Source organism: Stegastes partitus, unplaced genomic scaffold (assembly GCF_000690725.1).
Source record: "Stegastes partitus isolate 25-593 unplaced genomic scaffold, Stegastes_partitus-1.0.2 Scaffold614, whole genome shotgun sequence".
Lineage (NCBI taxonomy): Eukaryota > Metazoa > Chordata > Actinopteri > Pomacentridae > Stegastes > Stegastes partitus.
The window spans coordinates 144,050-164,318 of record NW_007578345.1 but is presented as its reverse complement, the minus strand read 5'-3'; the positions used below and the strand labels follow the sequence as shown (position 1 = coordinate 164,318).

At 41.9% G+C, this 20,269-nt stretch overlaps 1 protein-coding gene across 5 annotated transcripts in view; it reads right to left on the bottom strand.

Moving 5' to 3' along the window:
• ampd2a (adenosine monophosphate deaminase 2a) overlaps window positions 1-15,281 on the bottom strand; it is a 35,767-nt gene extending 20,486 nt beyond the window's left edge. For 2 of the 5 annotated variants that reach the window (XM_008289414.1, XM_008289415.1), the window contains exon 1: window positions 9,457-9,962. In XM_008289414.1, the coding sequence (XP_008287636.1) occupies window positions 9,457-9,916 (460 nt within the window). In that variant the 5' untranslated portion in view covers window positions 9,917-9,962. Of the gene's footprint in view, window positions 1-226; window positions 419-9,456; window positions 9,963-14,225; window positions 14,263-14,583; window positions 14,648-14,939 lie in introns of those variants that run through there. The other 3 variants (XM_008289416.1, XM_008289420.1, XM_008289419.1) reach the window with 3 other exon arrangements.
• Window positions 15,282-20,269: the final 4,988 nt, after the last annotated feature.

Below are 20,269 nucleotides of genomic sequence, written 5' to 3'. Positions count from 1 at the left end.
TAAAACAAATTCCTCATTTCTACATTTCACATCACTGTTTTCTGCCCGCTGTCAGCTCATTCCAGCTGTCTTTGCTGGCACCTCATCTGTCACTACGAGCACGCTTGTGCAGTATTTCTGAGAGTGATGTGGCCGACGCAGAACTAGTGAAACTTCTAGTAACACAGCATTCACATTACAAGGCGTTAAGGTACTGTTTGTTATGAATCAGCATTGGTTACAGTACCTCTATCTCCCTGTCTTGTCCTGCTCTCACAGTCTCCGTTACGGTCGCAGTGGCCTTGTCTGAGCTCTTGCGGGATGCTGGGACATATAACTAGGCCTGGGACGGCCGATGCACCCTCCCCCGCTGGTACAGTGGAAGAGAGAGAATGACAGCGAATAGAGAGAAGAGCGAGACAGCATATGCTCTGTTGAAAACACAAGCTGCTCTAACACCGGGATCTCACAGTCCCCCTCCTTTTTCTCTTCCCTTCGCTTCTTCTGTTGTAACTGTCGTCACCTCCAATGTGCTGGTGAGACAGTTTTTTTTTTTTTTTTCCTCTCTTCCCTCTTTCCCCCCTGATTCTGTGCCTCAGCTGCTTCCTGGATTACACCGGTTTTTCAGTGCATGAACAGCACAGCCTTCAAGCTCCCGGATTTAAATACTGGGTTGGAGCGTACCACGTGGCAGAAAAGGGGAAGGACCGGGGTGAACCACTTTGCGCCCTATTGTGCTGTAAAATGGAGGAGGCCCTGGATGACTGGCCACTCCCACTTCTCCTCTGCCTCCCACCTCTTATTCATGAACACGCTGCTTCAATCATGTCATGACTGCCAGCCTTTGAATGATATTAGCAGGGCATCACAATATACGTCAAGTTACTACAGACAAAGAGTGGTTTCTCTATAAATGATCACTGATTGTGCGTCCTAACTGGCTTGCTGTGACTTTGTTTAACTGCTATCATGTGCTGCTGATGCTTTTTTTTATTCCATTTACAGTCTGTTTTGATGCGTCTGTTTTTGCCATGTCAAACCACATTTTCCTGCAGTGATTTAACTTCCTGTCACGGTTTAAATCTGAGCACATGTATGTACGACGGCAAGCACATGCAAGCTTGGCTCATTTCCATATTGCATGCCAAGTCGCGCCACGGATCACATGATTTCCTTCCCCTCTCACATGACAAGAAGAAAGGCCTGTTTGCTGTCTCTCTAAGCGACTCTGCTCAGCCGTTAAAGTTCCATTTTTAGTGAATTTTCAAAGCCAAACACTCAAAGCAACGACTTTTCCAGATGAAGGTCCGGGCACACAAAACAGCAGCGTAACAGACACACAAAAGGCAGACGCAGACCACAACAAGGACTGAATTCTGGACACATCCTGCTTTTTGTGCAATCCCGTCACATACCCACACACCTACAAAATGACAACAATGTGGCCGCACTTGCCATCAAAGTAGCTCAGTGACATTTAGAAATGTTGAAGCCGTCCAGGATGTGATGAACTCGTGAACCCTGCTGTACTAGTCGGGTGTATTTATAGCTGTTTATAACTGAGGGAAATTTTGGGAAGAATTCTAACAGCCTCCCTCGCGCAGAGAAATCACAGATACTATCTAACCGCAATCGAGCGCTACCCGCTGCCCACAGCATTTGAAAATAAAATGCACAATACGCTCATTGCTCTGGATGAGCAACCCAAACCGTGATGGAGCTAAAACGATGTGGTCAGTGATATTTCCACATCCTCGCTGCTGCTGCTGCTGCTGCTGTGTACTCAGGGGCAGGATTTCTACAGCTCAGCTCTTACTACACCACAGCAGATCAACAATTTATCTAAAACTTTCTGCTGCAAGAGAGACTTGAAAGACATGTTTGTTTTCAGAGTTTCTTGGAAAGCAATCTGTGTTAAACTAAATGCTAAATATAACTTGGCTTAGCTTGACTTATACACATCGAATGCCTAAAATAAATACAATTCCTGAAATTTCTGACATACTAACTACTTAGAATATGAGCATTACATTTAATTAACCTCCAATTTCACAGTCGGTGTGTTGTTAAAATCATCCTGTAATAACAGAGGAGAATCAGAACAAAAAAAGAGCGCATAATTACGATGTTTGAGGACAAATTGCTCACGACTTACACTTTTAAAAGTCATGGTAACAAGCTTAAAATGCAGCACAAGATTTAGAGAAAACACTTCCTCATACAAAGGATTCCACTGCTGCTCTCTTATGATACCATCAGACTCATAATGGACGTGTCTTGGGAAAAAAAAAAAAACAAGATCCAAAACCAGAGAGTCTTTTTTATTCCATACATTTTTCCTCCTACACGTGACAGCTATGTTACCCACAATGCAACATGACTGCATACACTTGTGCTATAGATCTGGGTGTGTTATACCAGCTGCAACCAATACAGCCTCAAGCTGAGGTGAGTAGAGGCCTGCAGAGGTTTGCTAAGGCTTGCACTTCATGAAAACATATCACAAGCGAGATAAACTCCAGGATAACCTAAACAAGAGGTTATCGAACAACAGGACTGATGGTGCAAAGTTTACAGTTGCATTGTATATGAAGGTTTATGCTCATGTGACGGCCACATCACTCCGGCTGCCATATATAAATTGCCTCCAGACGACATAATGAACACAGAAGAAGCACTATATGTAGGAAGTTAAATTATGTTTCCATAGAACTGCCTCAGGGTGTTTAGGTGAAAGTATGTGTGACATTCAGTGTTTCCTATGGGCCATGTGGAGATTTCTAACACTTTATATTTGCATGAACTTGTACTGACTTGTTGCAGTTTTGGGGTTTTTTTCCCACTTTTTCTTCTGAGCTTACAGACAGAAAGAATGTATATAAAGGACAGTGTGTTCTGCCATCGATGGTGTTGTTAACGGCAAGATAATCAGCGGAGAGGTTTGCTAACAAAAGCCAGCTCAAGCTGGTGGGAATCTACGGCAGATAGTCCACCTGTTTTATTTAAGCCACGTTTCTCAAAAGCATGTATGTGATCTTTTTCAAGCCCAGCTTGAGCCTCTCTGCTGCTACCGCTGTTGCGTTCAGCACATCTTTTTCCCAGGACATTAATCAAAAGCACAGGGGAGTAGCTGTGTACCATTTTCACTCCCTTTCTCCCAGAGGAACACACTGGCTGGCATCATTATTATTATTATTATAACAGCCACAGTCAAGCAAGACCTGCACAAAAGTTCCCGTGTGACTCAAAGAGGACAAACATTCACAAACATGGCTTCCCAGCTGCATCTGGACTGATGTTGTGTTTCTTCTTCACCAGTGCATCAGGAATGTTCTCAAAACAATACATCCTCCCTGGAAACCGTCACATGCAAACACATACAACACACACTGTAAACCCACATTAACACGTAACACATTCACTGATGCACACACCAACAGATACACACACTAAAAAAAGGACCATATACAAAACACATATTCATGTCCCTCCTTCCTGTCAGCGGTGATTATCCAGACTATAGGTCTCGTCACCTCTGTCAGTGTAACTCTCACCATATCTGAATATAGCTGAGAGGAGCACTCTGTCACTTGACACTGTCAACATGTAACACTGTGCTTAGCGCTGCTTGGACATCAAGAGGTCAGTACGCCGCTCCTGAGACGAAAGGTGAGTCAAGCATCAAAGCCAGAGACAATAAAAGGAATTCTGTCTGACTGAGATGACTTAGAAAGGAGGCTTCTGGAGACACAGTCCACGTCCTTTGTCTGTGAATGTTAATATAAACTCTCACGTACATGCAAACATCTCGACACTGCTTTCTTTAATTTGAGTTATTCTGCTGAGAGTCACCATTCTTATGTTGATTTAGTAGAACAAACACAAAAAGTGCTATAAATGCTACAAAGTCTGTTTTAAGTTCAAATTCTGGATCATTCTACCTGGTTGAGAGCTTTTAGAGACTCAGGTGCTCATTTCTCAGCAAACAATTTGCTATTACTGATCAATTTGTGGATTGTTCCATTCAAAGTCCAAAAAATAGCCTTAAAAAAATCAGATTTTTTTAAATCACAGAGAACACCTGAGTGGTGAAGTACACATAAGAATGTGCAAATGCAAACACAACAATAAGGGACAGTTATTACTGGTAATCTGGTACTCTTTAGGGTTTGACATTTAAATAAAGAATTATCAGAAGCACAACAGGACTTTATGAGCATAAAGGAAAACACTCTCATGACATGGAATTATAAATGACACACGCTGGCCTACCAATCAGATGGAAGCGAGCATGTCTGTTTGGTACTGACCTTACCACAAATGATATCAGAATTTTGTTTGTTTTTTTTGGTGGGAAACAAATGCAAATATTAACATTCCCAATATTGCAATATGATTTTTTTTATTGCATATTATTAAGCCCTGGTGTGAGTTACTGCTCACTAATGATTGTTAAACTCATCGTCTCACACCCCATCAGTGTGTGAGCGTTCCCAATCAAAGTGAGAATATGATCTGGGAGGTCATTGACTGAACAGGGGGCAAAGGGTTCAATGACTCACTGAGGTCATATGACAATAAAAAGCCAGTCAGGGACCAGACATCAGCTGACGCTGGTTCATCTGCGATCAAATGAGGTGGATTAAATGAAAGCGGATCTTCATTAGGAGCCATGGACGGAGACAGATCAAAGCAGTGTGCTTAACTGTACCTCAGCAATGAAACACAACCCATCGTAACCATGTGCACTGTAGAGTCAGCCTGCAGATCACCCAGTGAGATACGGCGGACCGGTCCGGTGCTGAGTCTGGCTGCTGTGTGTTTGTGTGAGTGTTGGACAGATATGGCAGTGGTGCTGGCTATCTGGTCGCCTTCAGCAACAACAACAGGCACACCTGTTGGTGTGAGAGTTGTCAAGGCCCGGGTTCCCAGCTCTTCAAAATCCCTTTTCCAGAACCGGCACACTCCCTCTGTTACACGGGAAGCTATCAAGCTATTCATAGCAGAAGAAAGCCCTGGAATTTTCCACCCAAACACAGAGCAAATTGGTCCTCAGTCATGTCTGACTGCAGACTGGAGACGCTGACAACCGGCCACTTGTTTCAAACTGATGGGATGTGTTTACAGAGCACTTTTACAGCAGAGTCTCCCTCTAGTGGGGCGATGGAGAAGTGCAGAAGTGTACTTACCAGATGTGAGATATAATGTACGGTAGACAAAGCAGTCCATCAGAAAAAGTGCATGTTGTTTTTTCACATTTTACCAAAGTAATTCCCACATACACATGTTCAAACTGAGTCATTACTGTACCTCTGTAGCTGCTCGTAATCCCAGATGCGTCTTCACTGGCTCACAATTCGTTAAATTTCACAGTTCAACAATATAAATATGATAATCTACTGTGCGGTGACAGCGAGGCTCTGCTTTGTCTCTCAGCTGAGAGGAAACAACCTGACCGTGGCACCTTTTCAGCAGGAGAGGAAAACACCCACTATATGCTGAAACAACTACAACTGTGAGGTTATGGGGCCCAGGGGAGGAAGTCCCAGTATTTGCTTGTCACATGTTTCACTCTAATGCGGGACCGGCGGGTGGGAGTGCGATGATGTGGGCGGGCACAGGGGTTACCAGCTGGGCGGGTTGAAGTCCACAGGGCAACAACGTGTAGATGTGCTAATGACTCAGGAGGGAGTGAACCAAGCCCCTCTGGGCCGACAGAACAGAGCTCACACGACTCGGCAAGTCATGAAAGACAGAACACATAAATTCATGACAGACCCACAGAGGCATGCCATGACAGGAACAGTACATCTGATTAATAATGAAGCAGAACGGGGGCTGCTGGAGCGGTGGAGGGAGTACAGTAACTACTCAGCTGCAGCATGCAGCAGGATGTACAGAGAATAAAAAGCACACATTCATGTGGAGCTGGTGGTCTAATGAGAACTGATGCAGTTTAAGTTCATATCACCAGGTGATAGCGTATAGCACAAATATAATTAAGTATTTAGAATAAATAAACATTTTCAATTAATTACACACACAAACACAGTCTCTCAGTAAAGTTTAGGAAGGTGGCACTTTGTAATTTAATCCAAATGCACATTCCACAGACCCTCTATCCTCTTGATATATTATCTGGTGCCAAATCTAGTGTGAACACAGCAGGGATCACTGTTATTGAGCCGACAACCCTTCCTAAAAAAGCTTCCAACATCACACTAGATGACCAAACAGCTTGCAGATAAAATGCACACAAGGCTGCATCGAGCTGCCGCCCAGCGTTTTAGGGAGGATCGAGATGGGAGCCTTCGTATCAGGGCGCAGCAGAAAGCAGAGCAGTAATTCAAGCCGGTGAGAGGAATCCCCTCCACCTCTCTGGGAGATACTTTAATAACCTCTATATATCACGTCATATAACTTAGGCTGCTGAACACATTACATATTCTGCTTTATGTGAGGCAGTGAAGGTCCAGCGGGAGAGAGCAGCCTACAGGCAGAGACGGATTCCTGCAGATGAGAAAGCTGACTGACTAATCAATGTGTCCACCAGCAAATCAACTCCAAACATTACATAAGGGAACTGAGCAGGAGCGCCGGATAGATATATCTGGAGAAAAAAATAAAAAATGTAAACTTCAACAAATCTTGAAAGGAGGGATGAAACAGAGCAGAGCTATTTCTGCAGAGGTTACAGGAAGCAACAAAGGAAACATACAGCCGGCAGCTCATGACGTAGTTAGAACTCCAGCTACTCAAGCTGCAGCTACGGTGGGTTTTTTTTACAACAGCAATTTGGAGTCAAAAATACTAACAGGCTGGTGTGGTCAGATGGAAGCAGCATAATGGGAAGGCTACATGTGGCGCTGTTGACGGACTGGGAGTGCAGAGGGCTCAGCCAAGCGGCTAATTGAGAGGACTTAAATGACTGCATGGATGGAGAGACCTCTAAGTTATTTATTACTGCAGCAAATACAGGCTTCCTCAGCAAATACTGTATACTGTGTGTCAGCGTGAGTTACTGCTCGAGATCTGCTGCTGCATCCCTCCAGTCGCTCAACTTTTGTGCTGTGCTATGGCACGCTGAGGATATGGCTTCAAACTAAATCAATATTAACATTTAATTGCTTTCACAGATAAATTATTGGTCTAGCTTTCTAGCTTCTCCCCGTCGAGACCAGTTAGCATCAACCTCAAAGATAATCACAGAACTACAATCATTTGGCGTGCATCCCATCACACTCAAAAGTTAATCAGACCTTGAATGAATCCACCAGTGAGCCACAGGCCTGTTAAAACAAAGTCTAAAGAAAATGTCAACATGTGTGCTTATTAATCACATAAATCAGCCAATAACAAATATCTTTTATGTGGAAATTGAATTTTCAGCTGCTTTTTCATAATAATTATTAGTGTTATAGATGAGCTGAGTAAGTAGCCTGACTCAGGAAATCAAAGCAGCATTTGGAAACTGAATTTTACAAATGTTGTTTCACTTTGCACGTGTTCAGTTCAGTCTTATTCATTTAGCGCCATATTCACTACATATTACCTACATGAACTAATGCCGAGGCACATGACGTAGTAAGATGACAGCGACAAACTCTGACAGCGGCACACCCAGGACGGGCGGACATCTCCAAGAAGATGTCACGAGCGTGTATCTTCAATTAAAAATATAGCCAAAGGCCCAATCAAAGCTCATTACACTTATTGTATCTGGAACAGTCTGAAGAATAAGGAGGACTTTAGCTATGAATAAAGTGATTATTAGCTAAAGTAACATGATAAGAGAGGTGAAAATCCCATCCCACTGCTCTGACTAACCCCGGCTGACAAGATAAGATAAGAGAAGGCAAGAATCTGTAAAGTACTGATAAACTGTAATGGTCGAGGGAAGAGGTCAACCAAGGCTCTGCATCACTTTTCAATCTAATAAACCAGCTTACTAACTTTTCTAGACTTATAAATACATGTCAAATATTCACTGTGAAAAAGAAATGTTCAAAATGTTTGAGTGTTTTCTACGAGTTGAGGCAACGTTAGACGTGAATGTAAAACAGATTATAGTCACAAGTTAACTCGAGGGTGTACATCAGTGCATGATTTGGGAATTTACACATAATTTAGACACAATCACCTGATCACAGCTGTCTGAACTGATCATCCATCTATATAGAAACAAACTGAACCATGTCATGTTTCAGCCACTATTTCTGCATCACTTTCCACCGTTTGCACTTCCTTCTCCAGCGATGGTTTAATGTGACGGCGCTGAACTTCTAATATCCGACTGAGTGCGTTTCAATGAGTGTCTATTGAGACTAATGTCATTGATAAGCTGAAAGTTAAACACCACGGCACCACTATGAACACATTCTAGTTTAAATGAAGAAGAAGGATCACTGGACCACTAATCCAAAACTAATAGAGACATAAAATTAATGGGGAAAAAAACTATTAAATCACCAATAACAATTTTATGTATGATAATTAATCAGCAGCTGAAATTTCATAACTGTGACAGCCCCAATAATCAATACAAAAACAGGGCTGTTATCTATTTGAGTGAGCAATAACAATTTCTAATTATTAGAACACACTTGGGTGCTGTTTCTTCATGATTACAGTTATGGTAGTAATCAGTAAAAGCGGTGTCAAGTTTTTAATTGCAGTTAAAAATAAACAACAAAGTTCCTGAAGTGACAGCTAGTAAACAGCAGCTTACGAGTTTTGTTAATTAATCGATGAGTTGACTGGAAAATCTAATCAACAAGTATTTCAGCAACTCACTGACTGTTCTAAGTAATTAAAACAGCAAACGTTTCATTGGAACTATACGCAATTTGTAAAATCAATAGAATATGAACAGAAATCCAGCCTCACGTGTTCAAGCCGCAAAACAATTCTGAAGACGAATAACCAGCAGCTCCTCTCTGCAAGCTGACAGAACTGGTTTCTTGAGTTTGTTACTGGTGGAACCCTGGAAGTCTGTTTTTAAGATTGTCATCGATACCCTGCAGCTTCAAGGTGGAACTGCACAGATGTGCTGTTGAGTGGTTGGTTGCTCATTATGTGTATGCTAGCATCTAAAAAACATCCCATAGGCACAGTAACAAAACAAAAAACAAAACTGACTTTAATAAACAAGAGCAAAAACAAAAGTGCAGTTAAAAGATCAAGTCAGTTCCAGATTTGTGAAAAAAATCTTTGAACTTAAGTGTATCACTAAAGTAAATTACACACAGAGGAGCGTGCACGCTGAATGCTAAACAGCCAACATCAGTCATTCAAGCTGAACATCAACAATGAACAGAAATAAAACTGAGCAACTAACTAGAGTTGCAGCGCTCCCCACCTCTTACTGCTACTGTGGAGCAGCATGAATTAAACACCAATGCACAAGCATCTTTTCTGCACATCCATGCAGCAGCAGAGTTCACTCTTTCTATGGGACCCCTTTTCACCCACACTCACCAGGGCTGGTGGTGCTCTGCAGGCTCCCTCTCTTGTGAAACGGGGATTTAGGTTTAGGCTTCCCTTGTCCATCGCTGTTGGAAGAGGAGGTAGAGGAAGAGGATGACATCTTGCCGCCTGTGCTTCCGTTACTACTGGAGCAGAGCGAGTCAGAGCTGCGCAGTGGCCAGAAGAGGGAGAGAGGAGCGCTAGCTCTGCTGCTGAGGCTCTGTCTCATGGTGGGGCAATGGGGCGGCAGGACCCAAACTGGGCCAGGAGAAGCTCCTCTGCAAAGTTGGCTCCTCCTCCCAGGCAGCAGCAGCAGCAGCAGGTCAGCAGGCGTGCTGCACAGCGACGAGCTGCAAGGCAGCCCAAGGCTTCCCCAACTCCTGCTGGGGGCCATCCTCCTTGGTTGCCCTAGCAACCAGGAAACGAGTTTCCTGTAGCTAATGCGGTGAAAAACAGCCACAGCGGAGGCCATCGCAAATCAAAGTGTGTAGCTAGCATGACAGCCAGCAAGCCTGAGCAGCGACCACACTCCACCAGCTGAGAGCCAAGGTGAGCGAAGGACAAAAGCTTTTCCACTCGTCTATAAATAGCCGTTAGAAACACCAGATATCATGACAACGTGTCCATTCAGCCGAGAGGAAACAGATATAGCATCCAGATGAACGGCAAGTGACTAAAAAGTTAAGGAACACAGAATGGACAGTGTGGACAGGCACAGGAACCAGCTGAGTGAGTGAGCTGAACTCCCAGTCGTCTTTGCTGGAAAATTCTGAGGGGAGAACAGCCGCCTAAACACATGCAGCACAGGCCCACCTGACAGAAAGTAATATAAATAGTGGCGTCCAATAGCCTGCAAGGGCCAGTAACACAACCTATGACAAGTTCAGTGTGTGCAGAGCTTTCATGGTTCTTGTAGTCCAGGAAAACAACAGCAGTAACGAAGCAAGCTGTCAGAAGTCAAGTTAAACAAATCAGGCGAGTGTCTTCTTTCTCTTTAATGGCACTTTACTTATTTTAAATTTCCTTTCATGGTATTTCCTGTTACAGTCACACTCATCACTAGATTGTGAGCTAAACCTGATAAACTACGGTGGTTAGGTCAATCACACAGACTCACATTTTTACTGCCTGGTAGCTCTACTTTGGCTTTTCAAACTCATCTTGAATACAACCTAAACGACTCAGAAATGCTCCAGATTAAGGATCTTTCGTGTTACAGATGATTAAACATACATTAAAACTGCGTTACTAAAGCCAGAAGAACTGACTACCGACTGATAACATGAAAGCGGATTTAGGAAATGTTGTTTTATATCATTAACTGGAGCATTCAGGCCAAGATTGACATTAAAAAAAAGTAAAGACCCCCCTCTAGTGGTACAAATTATTTATGCAGTTCCATCATCGCTGCTCCGGCAGATTCAGACACATTTTGTGCAGGCAAAGTTTTTACTATGACAGTATCAGAAACGCCACCTTACAGGGCTTCAGCGTGCTCTTAATGCCGATAACGTAATTAACTGAATTTGTGTATACAGGACAAAAGACGATATAAACACCCTGCTGCTGCTCTCTAGCAGCTCTTCTGCACTCAACACTTTTTCGCAACACAATCATTCAAATTAATTCATTTCCTCTATTATGATCCTAAAATTTCTACCAGTAGAAACAGGGTTATCGGCCCATCTTTCAGCAAAATATAGCCGAGAAAGGTGCGTCTCAGCTGGAGGACGGTACGTTTCCAGTGTACAGAACGTCAGCTGGAGCACACTGCTTAATTCACAGCCTGTTACTGTGCAAACAGTTTAACTCTAACTGTGTCCTCATCACACTTCAAACTGCGACTGAACCGACATCACAACCACAGGATCAGGCTAAAAGTGGTGGCAAGTAAACTTTGGAGCTACAATATAAAAGAATAAACTGCTATTCAATATTACTGGTGGGCTTAAACCAACAGACCTCAAAACACTCCAGCTGACCTATAAAGCACACAGTCTGTACATGTGTAGAAACTACGAGCGTTTTAAACAGACTGGTAACAGACAAACCACTAAAAACCAGCCTTTCTATCAGATGAGCTTCAACAAAAAGACTGAAAGACAAATTCAGTGGGTTTCTGCCAAAACTGGAAGCAGGAATCACTGGCAGCTTCCACGTTTAAATAAAAATAATTAAATACATTTTTCAGGGTGTCTCCAGCCTTTTCTGAAATCTGACCCAGTTTTTGAGAGCGTCACCATCTGGTGCAGCAGCAAAGCCTAAAAAACAGAGGCCTACTTTTGTCTGGAAGAAAAAACCAACTACCCCCAAGAATATGTCCCACATGTTGCTACGAACCAACTCGCTCACATTCTTACGGTCCTACAAGAAACCAGAAGGCAGTCGTGTTACCTGATGGCTCCTCTTTGGTTTCTCTTTGCCTCTGTTGCTTGTTCAAGCTCTCTGTCTGCTGCACAGCCGCCTGCTACAAATGAGACCACTGTGCATATCACCGGCTGCTTGGGCTTTTTTTTTTTTTCTCTCCTTCTGAGCAAAGCTCATGTAATTCAGCATTTTGTTTGCAGAGGCCATACAGCAAAAAAAAAAAAAAAAAAGGAAAACTGTGTGTGCTCTCTTTCCACAAATAGCCTCTTCATAAGTAACGTGAAATGTAAAACCTCCCTGAACAAAGCACACGTTTTCTAATTAAATGATGTGTCCACTGCAAAAGGGAACCCAGTTTTATTTTAGCATTGGACAAAACACTGCAATGACTTTCTCCTGTTAATTGTATTTTTTCTTTCTTTTCCTATTTCTATTATTAATTCTTAGGGTGACACCAACAGCCGAAACCAAATTCCTTGCATGTTGTGTCGGTATTTGGCCATTAAAGCTGATTCTGATTCTAAAATCTGCTTCGATAAATCATCAGGCAAGTGGATATCTAACTTAACTTTTCCACTTACTTCTTTTTGAGCATTGTGCCAAACTGTTTTGAAAAATGCAGGAGGCTTAAAGACGTCTACAGTTACCCTGTTATAGCAAAAACAGATACTCAAGGGAAGTTTTACTGTATGTATTGACTGAAAATACACACAAAAGTCTAAGGTTGTTCTTCGGTTTAAGTCACCACTGTTCTTTTTTACACTCTGTGGTCAACAGCAGTGTCCCCCAATAGGTTAAACGTCAAAAATAATAACCTACAGACAGTCCAAATATCAGTTTTCGGTGTCCATGAATACAAATAATCAGCACTGGTATCTGCACAAGGAAATAAAAATACCTGTCAGCCACTAAAACTATGACGACACTGTGATTCTGGCCTATATAAACTACTGCACCCTTTCTGATCATGCATGTGGATTTGAGATTAACAACAGTGTTAGATAAAGTTTAATCCAACATTAGACACGACTAAAAAATGGTAAACCAGGATAAGATGGACCCCAAAGTAATAAGGTCTCCCGTCGCACTGTAATTCCCCTCCTGACCACTGAAAACAGACGACTTTCATTTCAGGTCTCTTCTGGAATAATAGCAGCCTTGCTAATCTTTAAACAGCACTGAAATACCGTTTAGTGGTCTGAGAAAACTACCAGAAGTGGTTCTGAAGCGTGTTGATGGTACAAAATACCTGAAACATGAGAGTCACATGCAGGCTGACCCTTTAGCTTTAACAACACATAACAAATAAAGTGTAAGAGAAGGAACCTTCTCATGGAAATCAATGGTTTTAAATGCTCTTCCCTAGATTTCTAAAAAGTTTAATCATCATCCTCTAATACAGTCGTATAATAGCTACCAAGCAGGAAAAAAAAAAGTTTTTATCCGTGTCAAAAGTTAACTGTCTGACTCTTTATAACACTTGCTATATCTTGAATTTGTTGCTGATCCAGGCTAAGCCTCGATGGTAATTATTTGGCACCATTTCTATGTCAGGAATTAAAATATGAATGATTATAATGTTATAGTAAAACTGAAACTTCAGTCCTCGACCTTTCAGTTCTGTTTTGATTGGCAATAATCAAATAAGTTGATTTTGTTTCTGCAGTTAAAGACAGAAGTCAGAGCGATACCAAAGAGACGTGGAAAAGAAAAAAGAAAAGAAGTTGATCTGATGCATAATTAAAAAGTTTGTACATGTGGATCAGAACGACAGTGAGGGACGACTGGGGGGCATCTTCACTGACTCGTTTACATTTAGTTTTCTAACAACTAAACTCTTGTCAAGTCACAAGAACTGTGCTGAAGTGAACACATTCAGATCACAACAACTAGAACAGACTCGAGTTCTGTTGTTAGAAAACTAAATGTAAAGGCTGGTAGCGGAGCATCGTGCTCTACAACCTGGACAAGATGCCCCTCCACCCGGGGCAGGAACTCGCTGTCATCCAGATGTGCAAACTTGTGAACCTTATTCAGGACTTTTGGGGTCTTTTGGAGCCCAGCCTATTTGGTTTAGGTGACAGGTATTGTTTTATTATCTGTGAAGACATTTGTCGTGCATTTGGAACCAAAAACACGTCAACTTACCAGAACAGTCATTGAACGTAGTATAAAAGCCTAGAATTAATACCAGCAAATATTTTGCACTTATTCTTTCTTGGAGTTTAATGGACCCTGAAGCATCTTCTACGTCTGGGAACATGAAAGTCCTGAACAGGGTTAATTATGCATCAGATTAATGAACTGCTGGGTACAAAAACAATCAGTGATTATTTGAGTATTGCCACTTAACGTATAATTCTTTTTTGTTTTTCCTTTCTAGGGGGGCATCTTCTCTGTGATAGACTGGTTACCTGTCCAGGTGTCTCCTGAGTCAGCTGGGATGGACTCCAGCCCCCCTAGTGAGGATTCAGCGGTGTGTAGATGATGGATGGATGGATGGATCTTCTCTGTATCAGGGGAGAAGTTGCCCCATTACAAGCCTTTATATTTACTTTTCTAATTACAGAACTTTAGTCTGTTGTGTTTAAGTTGTTTTAATCTACATTTCTTGTGACTTGCACAGAGTTTTGTTGACAGAAATGTGAACTCCTGTCATGGCTCATCTGCCCCTGGAGAAGATGTCAACCTCTGATCCAGCTAATAACTTGTTAATTATGCCTGAGATTAGCTGTGTTTTAAGTTTACCCCTCCTGTGTGTGACTGACTTACCGCCCGACATGGTTGAGGACTAGTTGGAGGTGGACTGGAGGAGCTCAGGAAGACAGGAAGTGTCCTGAAGAGAAGACAGAACAGCACAGCACGGTTTGTTAACGAGTGTCTAAGTTAGCCCGCTAGCTAGCACACCTGTAGCCCGCTAGCTAGCACACCTGTAGCCCGCTAGCTAACACACCTGTAGCCCGCTAGCTAACACACCTGTAGCGGTACCGTCTCCGTAATGTAACGGTACCGCTGGAAACTATCCTCCAACTTATTCAGAACATATCGCTGCTGCTTAGCTTCAGTTTAACTAGTTGTTGGTCGACCTAACTAGTTAAACACCTGATAACGGTGACGGTTATACCTACTGTAGCCGCTGGAAGTCGGTCAGCTGCGTTAATTTAAGCTAATAAGTTAACAGGCGAACTTTCACTTGGGGTGGGTTTTATGCTTTTGACGCAAAGTCAGTTTCCTCCACAGAAAGAAGAAGTTGTCGTTTTAAAGGAGCCGCTCTGTGTCGCAGTGAGTCGGTCCAAAGGTCCTGAGCACAGAACCGGGAGGTGACATAAGGTCTGATCAGGTTGTTCATGTCCAGAGAGGTTCAGAGGAATAACACCCAGGAGGCTGGATGAGGAGGGAAATAAAGAGCAGCTCTGAGCTCAGACATTTATTAAAGACCCCCTAAAGTCACTAAAGTTTAATGTCTGAGGATGTGTTGTCATATTAAAACCTAACTTGCTGCCCATCGTGTCAGTGCTCACTGGGATTCAAGGCCTTTATTGGTCACAATCACATTTATACACATCATGCAGGTGTAAGAGGCAGTGAGATGCTTTATAGACCTGGTCCAGACCCAAACAAGGAAAAAAAATAAAGAATAAAATACACAATAGATAGATAGATAGAAATAAGCAAAATAAATCAGTGTCAATTAGTGCAAAAAATAAAATTTAATAAAATAAAAAATGATATAGACTAAACACATATATGTCAAGGCCCGGATTAGAATTCATTCTCGGCCAGCCTGGAATGGAGTCTTCTTTTTTTTTTCCCAACGGATGGATTCCAGTCTGGAATCTTGACCCCGACCTGGCCCAGATTGAAATTCTGATCCGGGCCGGCCCAGATTGGAATCTTGACACTGTTGTGGATATTTTTGCTATGATCTTAATAAGGTCAGAGTTGTCTTGTTTTATTCAAAGCTTTGAAGGTACAGGTCATACAGAGTGCAAGCAGTCTGCAGGAGAGTCCGCATGAGTGCAGGCAGCATAGTGGTGTTCTTATACATGTACAGGCGTGGTCTTTACTCCAATGGTAGTAGAACAATCCCGTGGTTGATAATCAACAGCTGAGGGTACAGGGTGCACTCATCCACAGATATTAGACTAAACACATTGGATGCAACAAGGCTGTGTTTCCTATAATCTTCCTCCCATGAACAACCTCTTCTTCCTCCTGTACGGTCACTAATCTTTTACCTAGATGTTATGAAAACACGTTTCCTCTCATTGGGCCTGTAGCCTCTCCACTCAGCTTTAATGAAACTTGCTTTGACATTCCTCATGCAGTATTTTTCCCATTGCAACACCACCCTCCTCAGGGCCCAGAAGTCCTGCTGGGTGCTGCTGCCCATCCAGGTGCTGATGTTCCCAGCCAGAACGCTCTCAGTGGTGCAGGTGTAGAAGCTCCTGAGCAGCTTGAGAGGGAGCTTAAAGTCCCTCATGGATCTGAGGTGGCTGAGATGCTGTCGGGCTTTCTTCATCAGGGTGTCGATGTGACAGGACCACGTCAGGTCACATCCTGCTGCTTGAAGCTCTCCGCTCGCTCCTAAATGAGTGTGATGCCCTCGTCTTGGTGTCGTCCACAACCAGCTCATTGGTCTGGCTGACGTTCAGGAGGAGGCTGTTGTCTCTGCACCAGTCTTCTAGGTGGGTGATCTCCATCAGATAGTCCTCCTTGTTGTTGGAGATCGGACCCACTGCTGCTGTTGTTGTGACGGTGGCTGTGAGACCTTCATCAGTGTCTGTTACCAGGTACACGTGTGAATATTTTATGTTAATGTGCAACGTTACACGGTCAGCCTGCTGCATCCGTCTCCGTCTAATTCCTGGAGCTTGTTATTGTGATGGTCCAGCCGAGGAGCGAGCGGTCTGGGTTTGGTTGATCACACAACGGCCACACAGGCAAGATATCTTCATGTTATGTGGAGCTAACTTTAGCTGCTTACATTCTACATAACAGTGAATCACATTTAATTGTAGGTCTAGGAAATAAAGTTAAGTACAAAGTGCAGCATTTCCCACTTAAGTATTTGTAGAAAATGAACATTTCAATGAACAAAGAATCGCAGAATTCTATCTAATTGAAGTACTACTGACCAAATCCTATTAGCACAATACACAGCAGTGTTTGAAAAGTGCATTAGATGTTGTACCTTCTACAGCTTGCTAGTCCTTTAAAGTGCTCTCATCCTTTACAAAGCCCTGTTTACTAAGGTTTATATGATTAAAGGACAAAAAGCAAACAGGAAGACCGCCTTACATATCTAGTTAAAATAAAAAAGGAACAGGGCCGTACACTTCTGGCTGACTCAGGGCTTTCCAGACTGAAGTCCAACGTTACGTTAACGGTGAGTCACTCAAACCTTTGGCCGTTATTAAAACCAACATATAGGACTCGTAGCAGTCTGGTCGATCCTGATGTAAAATGATTTGCAAGCGATGTTTACTGATTCTGTAGACGCTCCTATTTTAGTCAGCTGATCAACTCACCCACAGCTGATTATTTTGGGACGATGATTAATTTTCTCACCAGTGTTGCTGTACTTGTTTTGTCCCTTCATTTGTAGTCATACAAGCGCACACGTGTATATTTGAAGGAGCACACATGCTTCATGAAGTTATCCATGAAAACTGGGACGTATTTTCACTTTCAATTGCATTTTTATTTCCTAAGACGTGTTGGTTTTTTGTTGTTCTTTGTCTGTTTCTGCCCCAGAATGTAGCCGCAACACTCTTATCCATCTGCTTCTGCTTCATCTTGATAAGCAGTGACGCAGAAACATCTGGCGGCAGCTTTTTGGGGTTTGTTCTGTGGTAATATTTTCCTTTAAACACGATAATTATAACTTAAATAATGCTTTGAGGGAACAGCAGGGTGTCCATTTTTACAGAACAAACTGAGTCTAAGCTTCACGTTCTTTTAGCGTAAATCCAACAATAATGATTTCTATTAACTAAACGTGTGTGTGGAAACATTTCACGAAATATGGGGAAAGAAATACATGTTGAATTTAAATGATTATACGGCCTGGTGTGTGTAATATTTGTATTTTTATGTATGAGCTAAAATTATTAAGGTGCACCAATTAAAGACAGCACAGAAATAATCACAGGGAATTTTAAACATACAGCAAAATCGTGTTATTAGAGTAAGAAATAGTCACATGTTCGCTCGTAAGATTGTGATAAGGCAACAAAAGCAAATGTCAGCTCTGGTTTAGTCTGGAGAATATATTTTAAGAAGTCACAGAAAAAAGGGGGTCTCGCTGGATTCCCAATAGAGCACGCTCCTCCCACCGCCCACCACAACACGGAGAAATGTCACTGGGCAATAATTGCCATGGGGATGGCAGAGCCTGCCGAAGCTGGGGGCGGTTTGACTGAGGTCCATCACTGAGGTGTGAGGCCTGTCGCACACCAGCATCTTCCAACTGAAACAGTCAAAGGATGGATTTATTTAGACTGAGCATCTTTCTATTTCTATCTATCTATCCATCTATCTATCTATCTATCTATCTATCTATCTATCTATCTATCTATCTATGAGGTCTAAATATTACCTTGAGGTCAAAGAGTTTGAACTGTGATGTGATATATAGAAAATAAGGCACACACATTCAATAAGTGCAATAAAAATGCAATAACTGAGCAGCAAGATGTTAATGTGAATAAACAAAGATCATAAATACGAAGCATAAAGTAAAGCCGGAGCCCTGGATTGTAGGTAAAAGCATGAGAACGCATCCAAAGTGTTTTACAAACATAGAAACTCTTTATTACAACGGTATCTCTCGCTCAAGTTTTAGCCGTGTTTTTATTTTTTTTTCTCCTCTCTAACCACATTCATATGATTGCAGTACAGTGGAAGTCATTCTTTATTTTAATCACAGCATTAAAAAAAAACGACCTCTGAACAGGTGGAAATCGTAACACAGACGTTCAACATCGTTCACAGTTTGGGGTGTTCAGACGGCATGAAAAGAGGATGTCAAGCTCGGCAAGCTATTGATTGTGGATCGGCGCTGAAAAGTGTCGTTAAAAACCCTGTGTCCTCGTTATGTAAGAAAGACCCTTGTTTTCAGTCAAGCATTTCCACACATGGTTTAGCATATTTCTCCCTAACAGTTATTCTATAAAATACAATTTCATCTCATCAACAAGCTGAAAAACTTAACAAAATATCCACTCTTGTCTCTAATAAAACCTCAACAAGCAAATCTTGTCGGCCTTAAAACATTAAAACACTGTGCAGGGATCAGACTTGACATGGAACTGCATGTGTGACCTTAAAATAATATACCTCCTGCACTGAGGTACCGTTAAAACCCCTGACGGACAGGATAAAACGATCGACATGGATTCTCCTTTGGAATAAAAATCTCTGCTGTTGAAAAAAAAAATAAAATGACAAAAGGTGGCGTACATGTCAGAATACGTCGGCCTTTTACTCATCAATAAAAAAAAAATACAGTTTAGTACGTTAAACAATGTAAGAAATAGAAATTTGAATGTAATGCAGTGCATCAGGAGAACACTGATTTTTAAAGATGTATATCCAAATACGCTGATAAGTACAGCACATGGCGGAAAGCTGGGTGATGAGTTATGAAGTCGACATGAAGTCTGACTTGTTTATCGGAAATTTTAAAAAAACAGGATGTGTTTGGACGAGCACCGAAGAAAGTTCATCTGTAAACAACTTCCATGAGAGGCTAGGCCACAGTATGTACACCTCCTAACTGAAAAACACAAGTCTGACCTTAAGAGTGGGAACCATCGACTCATCAAAGGTGACAGAAGGACTTTTCCCTCCATAGAGTTCCAAAATACTTTTTGTATTTTATTGCTGTCTTCTTTGACTTAATGTGCAGTAACTCATGTTTTAAAAATAATTGAGCAAAGTTGGTTTGTGAAACAGTTTAATCGTCTTTTTTTTTATCCAATAGCAGAGCATAACTGTTACTTTAGAGGACACCAGTCTGTTCCAGCTGTTCACTTCCCTTCCTACAACCCAACACCTAATTAATGTTTTTTTTTTTTCATCTTTAAAAAGGCTTTAACAAGTCACATCAATATTAATTCACTGAGTTATTTACTGTACATAGCTGAGTGGTTGTGTGGCAGGCCAAAATACAGCCTTTTTTTTTCTTTTCATTTTTTTAAATCTAGCAATAATTTCCCTGTTTACAAGCAACAGTTTGAAATGCATCCCAGACAGCTGCATTCATCTGCTTCACCATGACTGTTTTCAAAGACTGGGATGAAAACGGATGAGGCAAAGTGCAATGAAGATTCAAAGATACAATTTAAAGTCATTTTAAATCAGCTTTCAACAGAAACAAAGAAACATGTTTTCCTGAAACACTTTATATCTTCAAAGTTTTTTTTTTTTTTTAGAATATAAAGAAAAGAAAAGC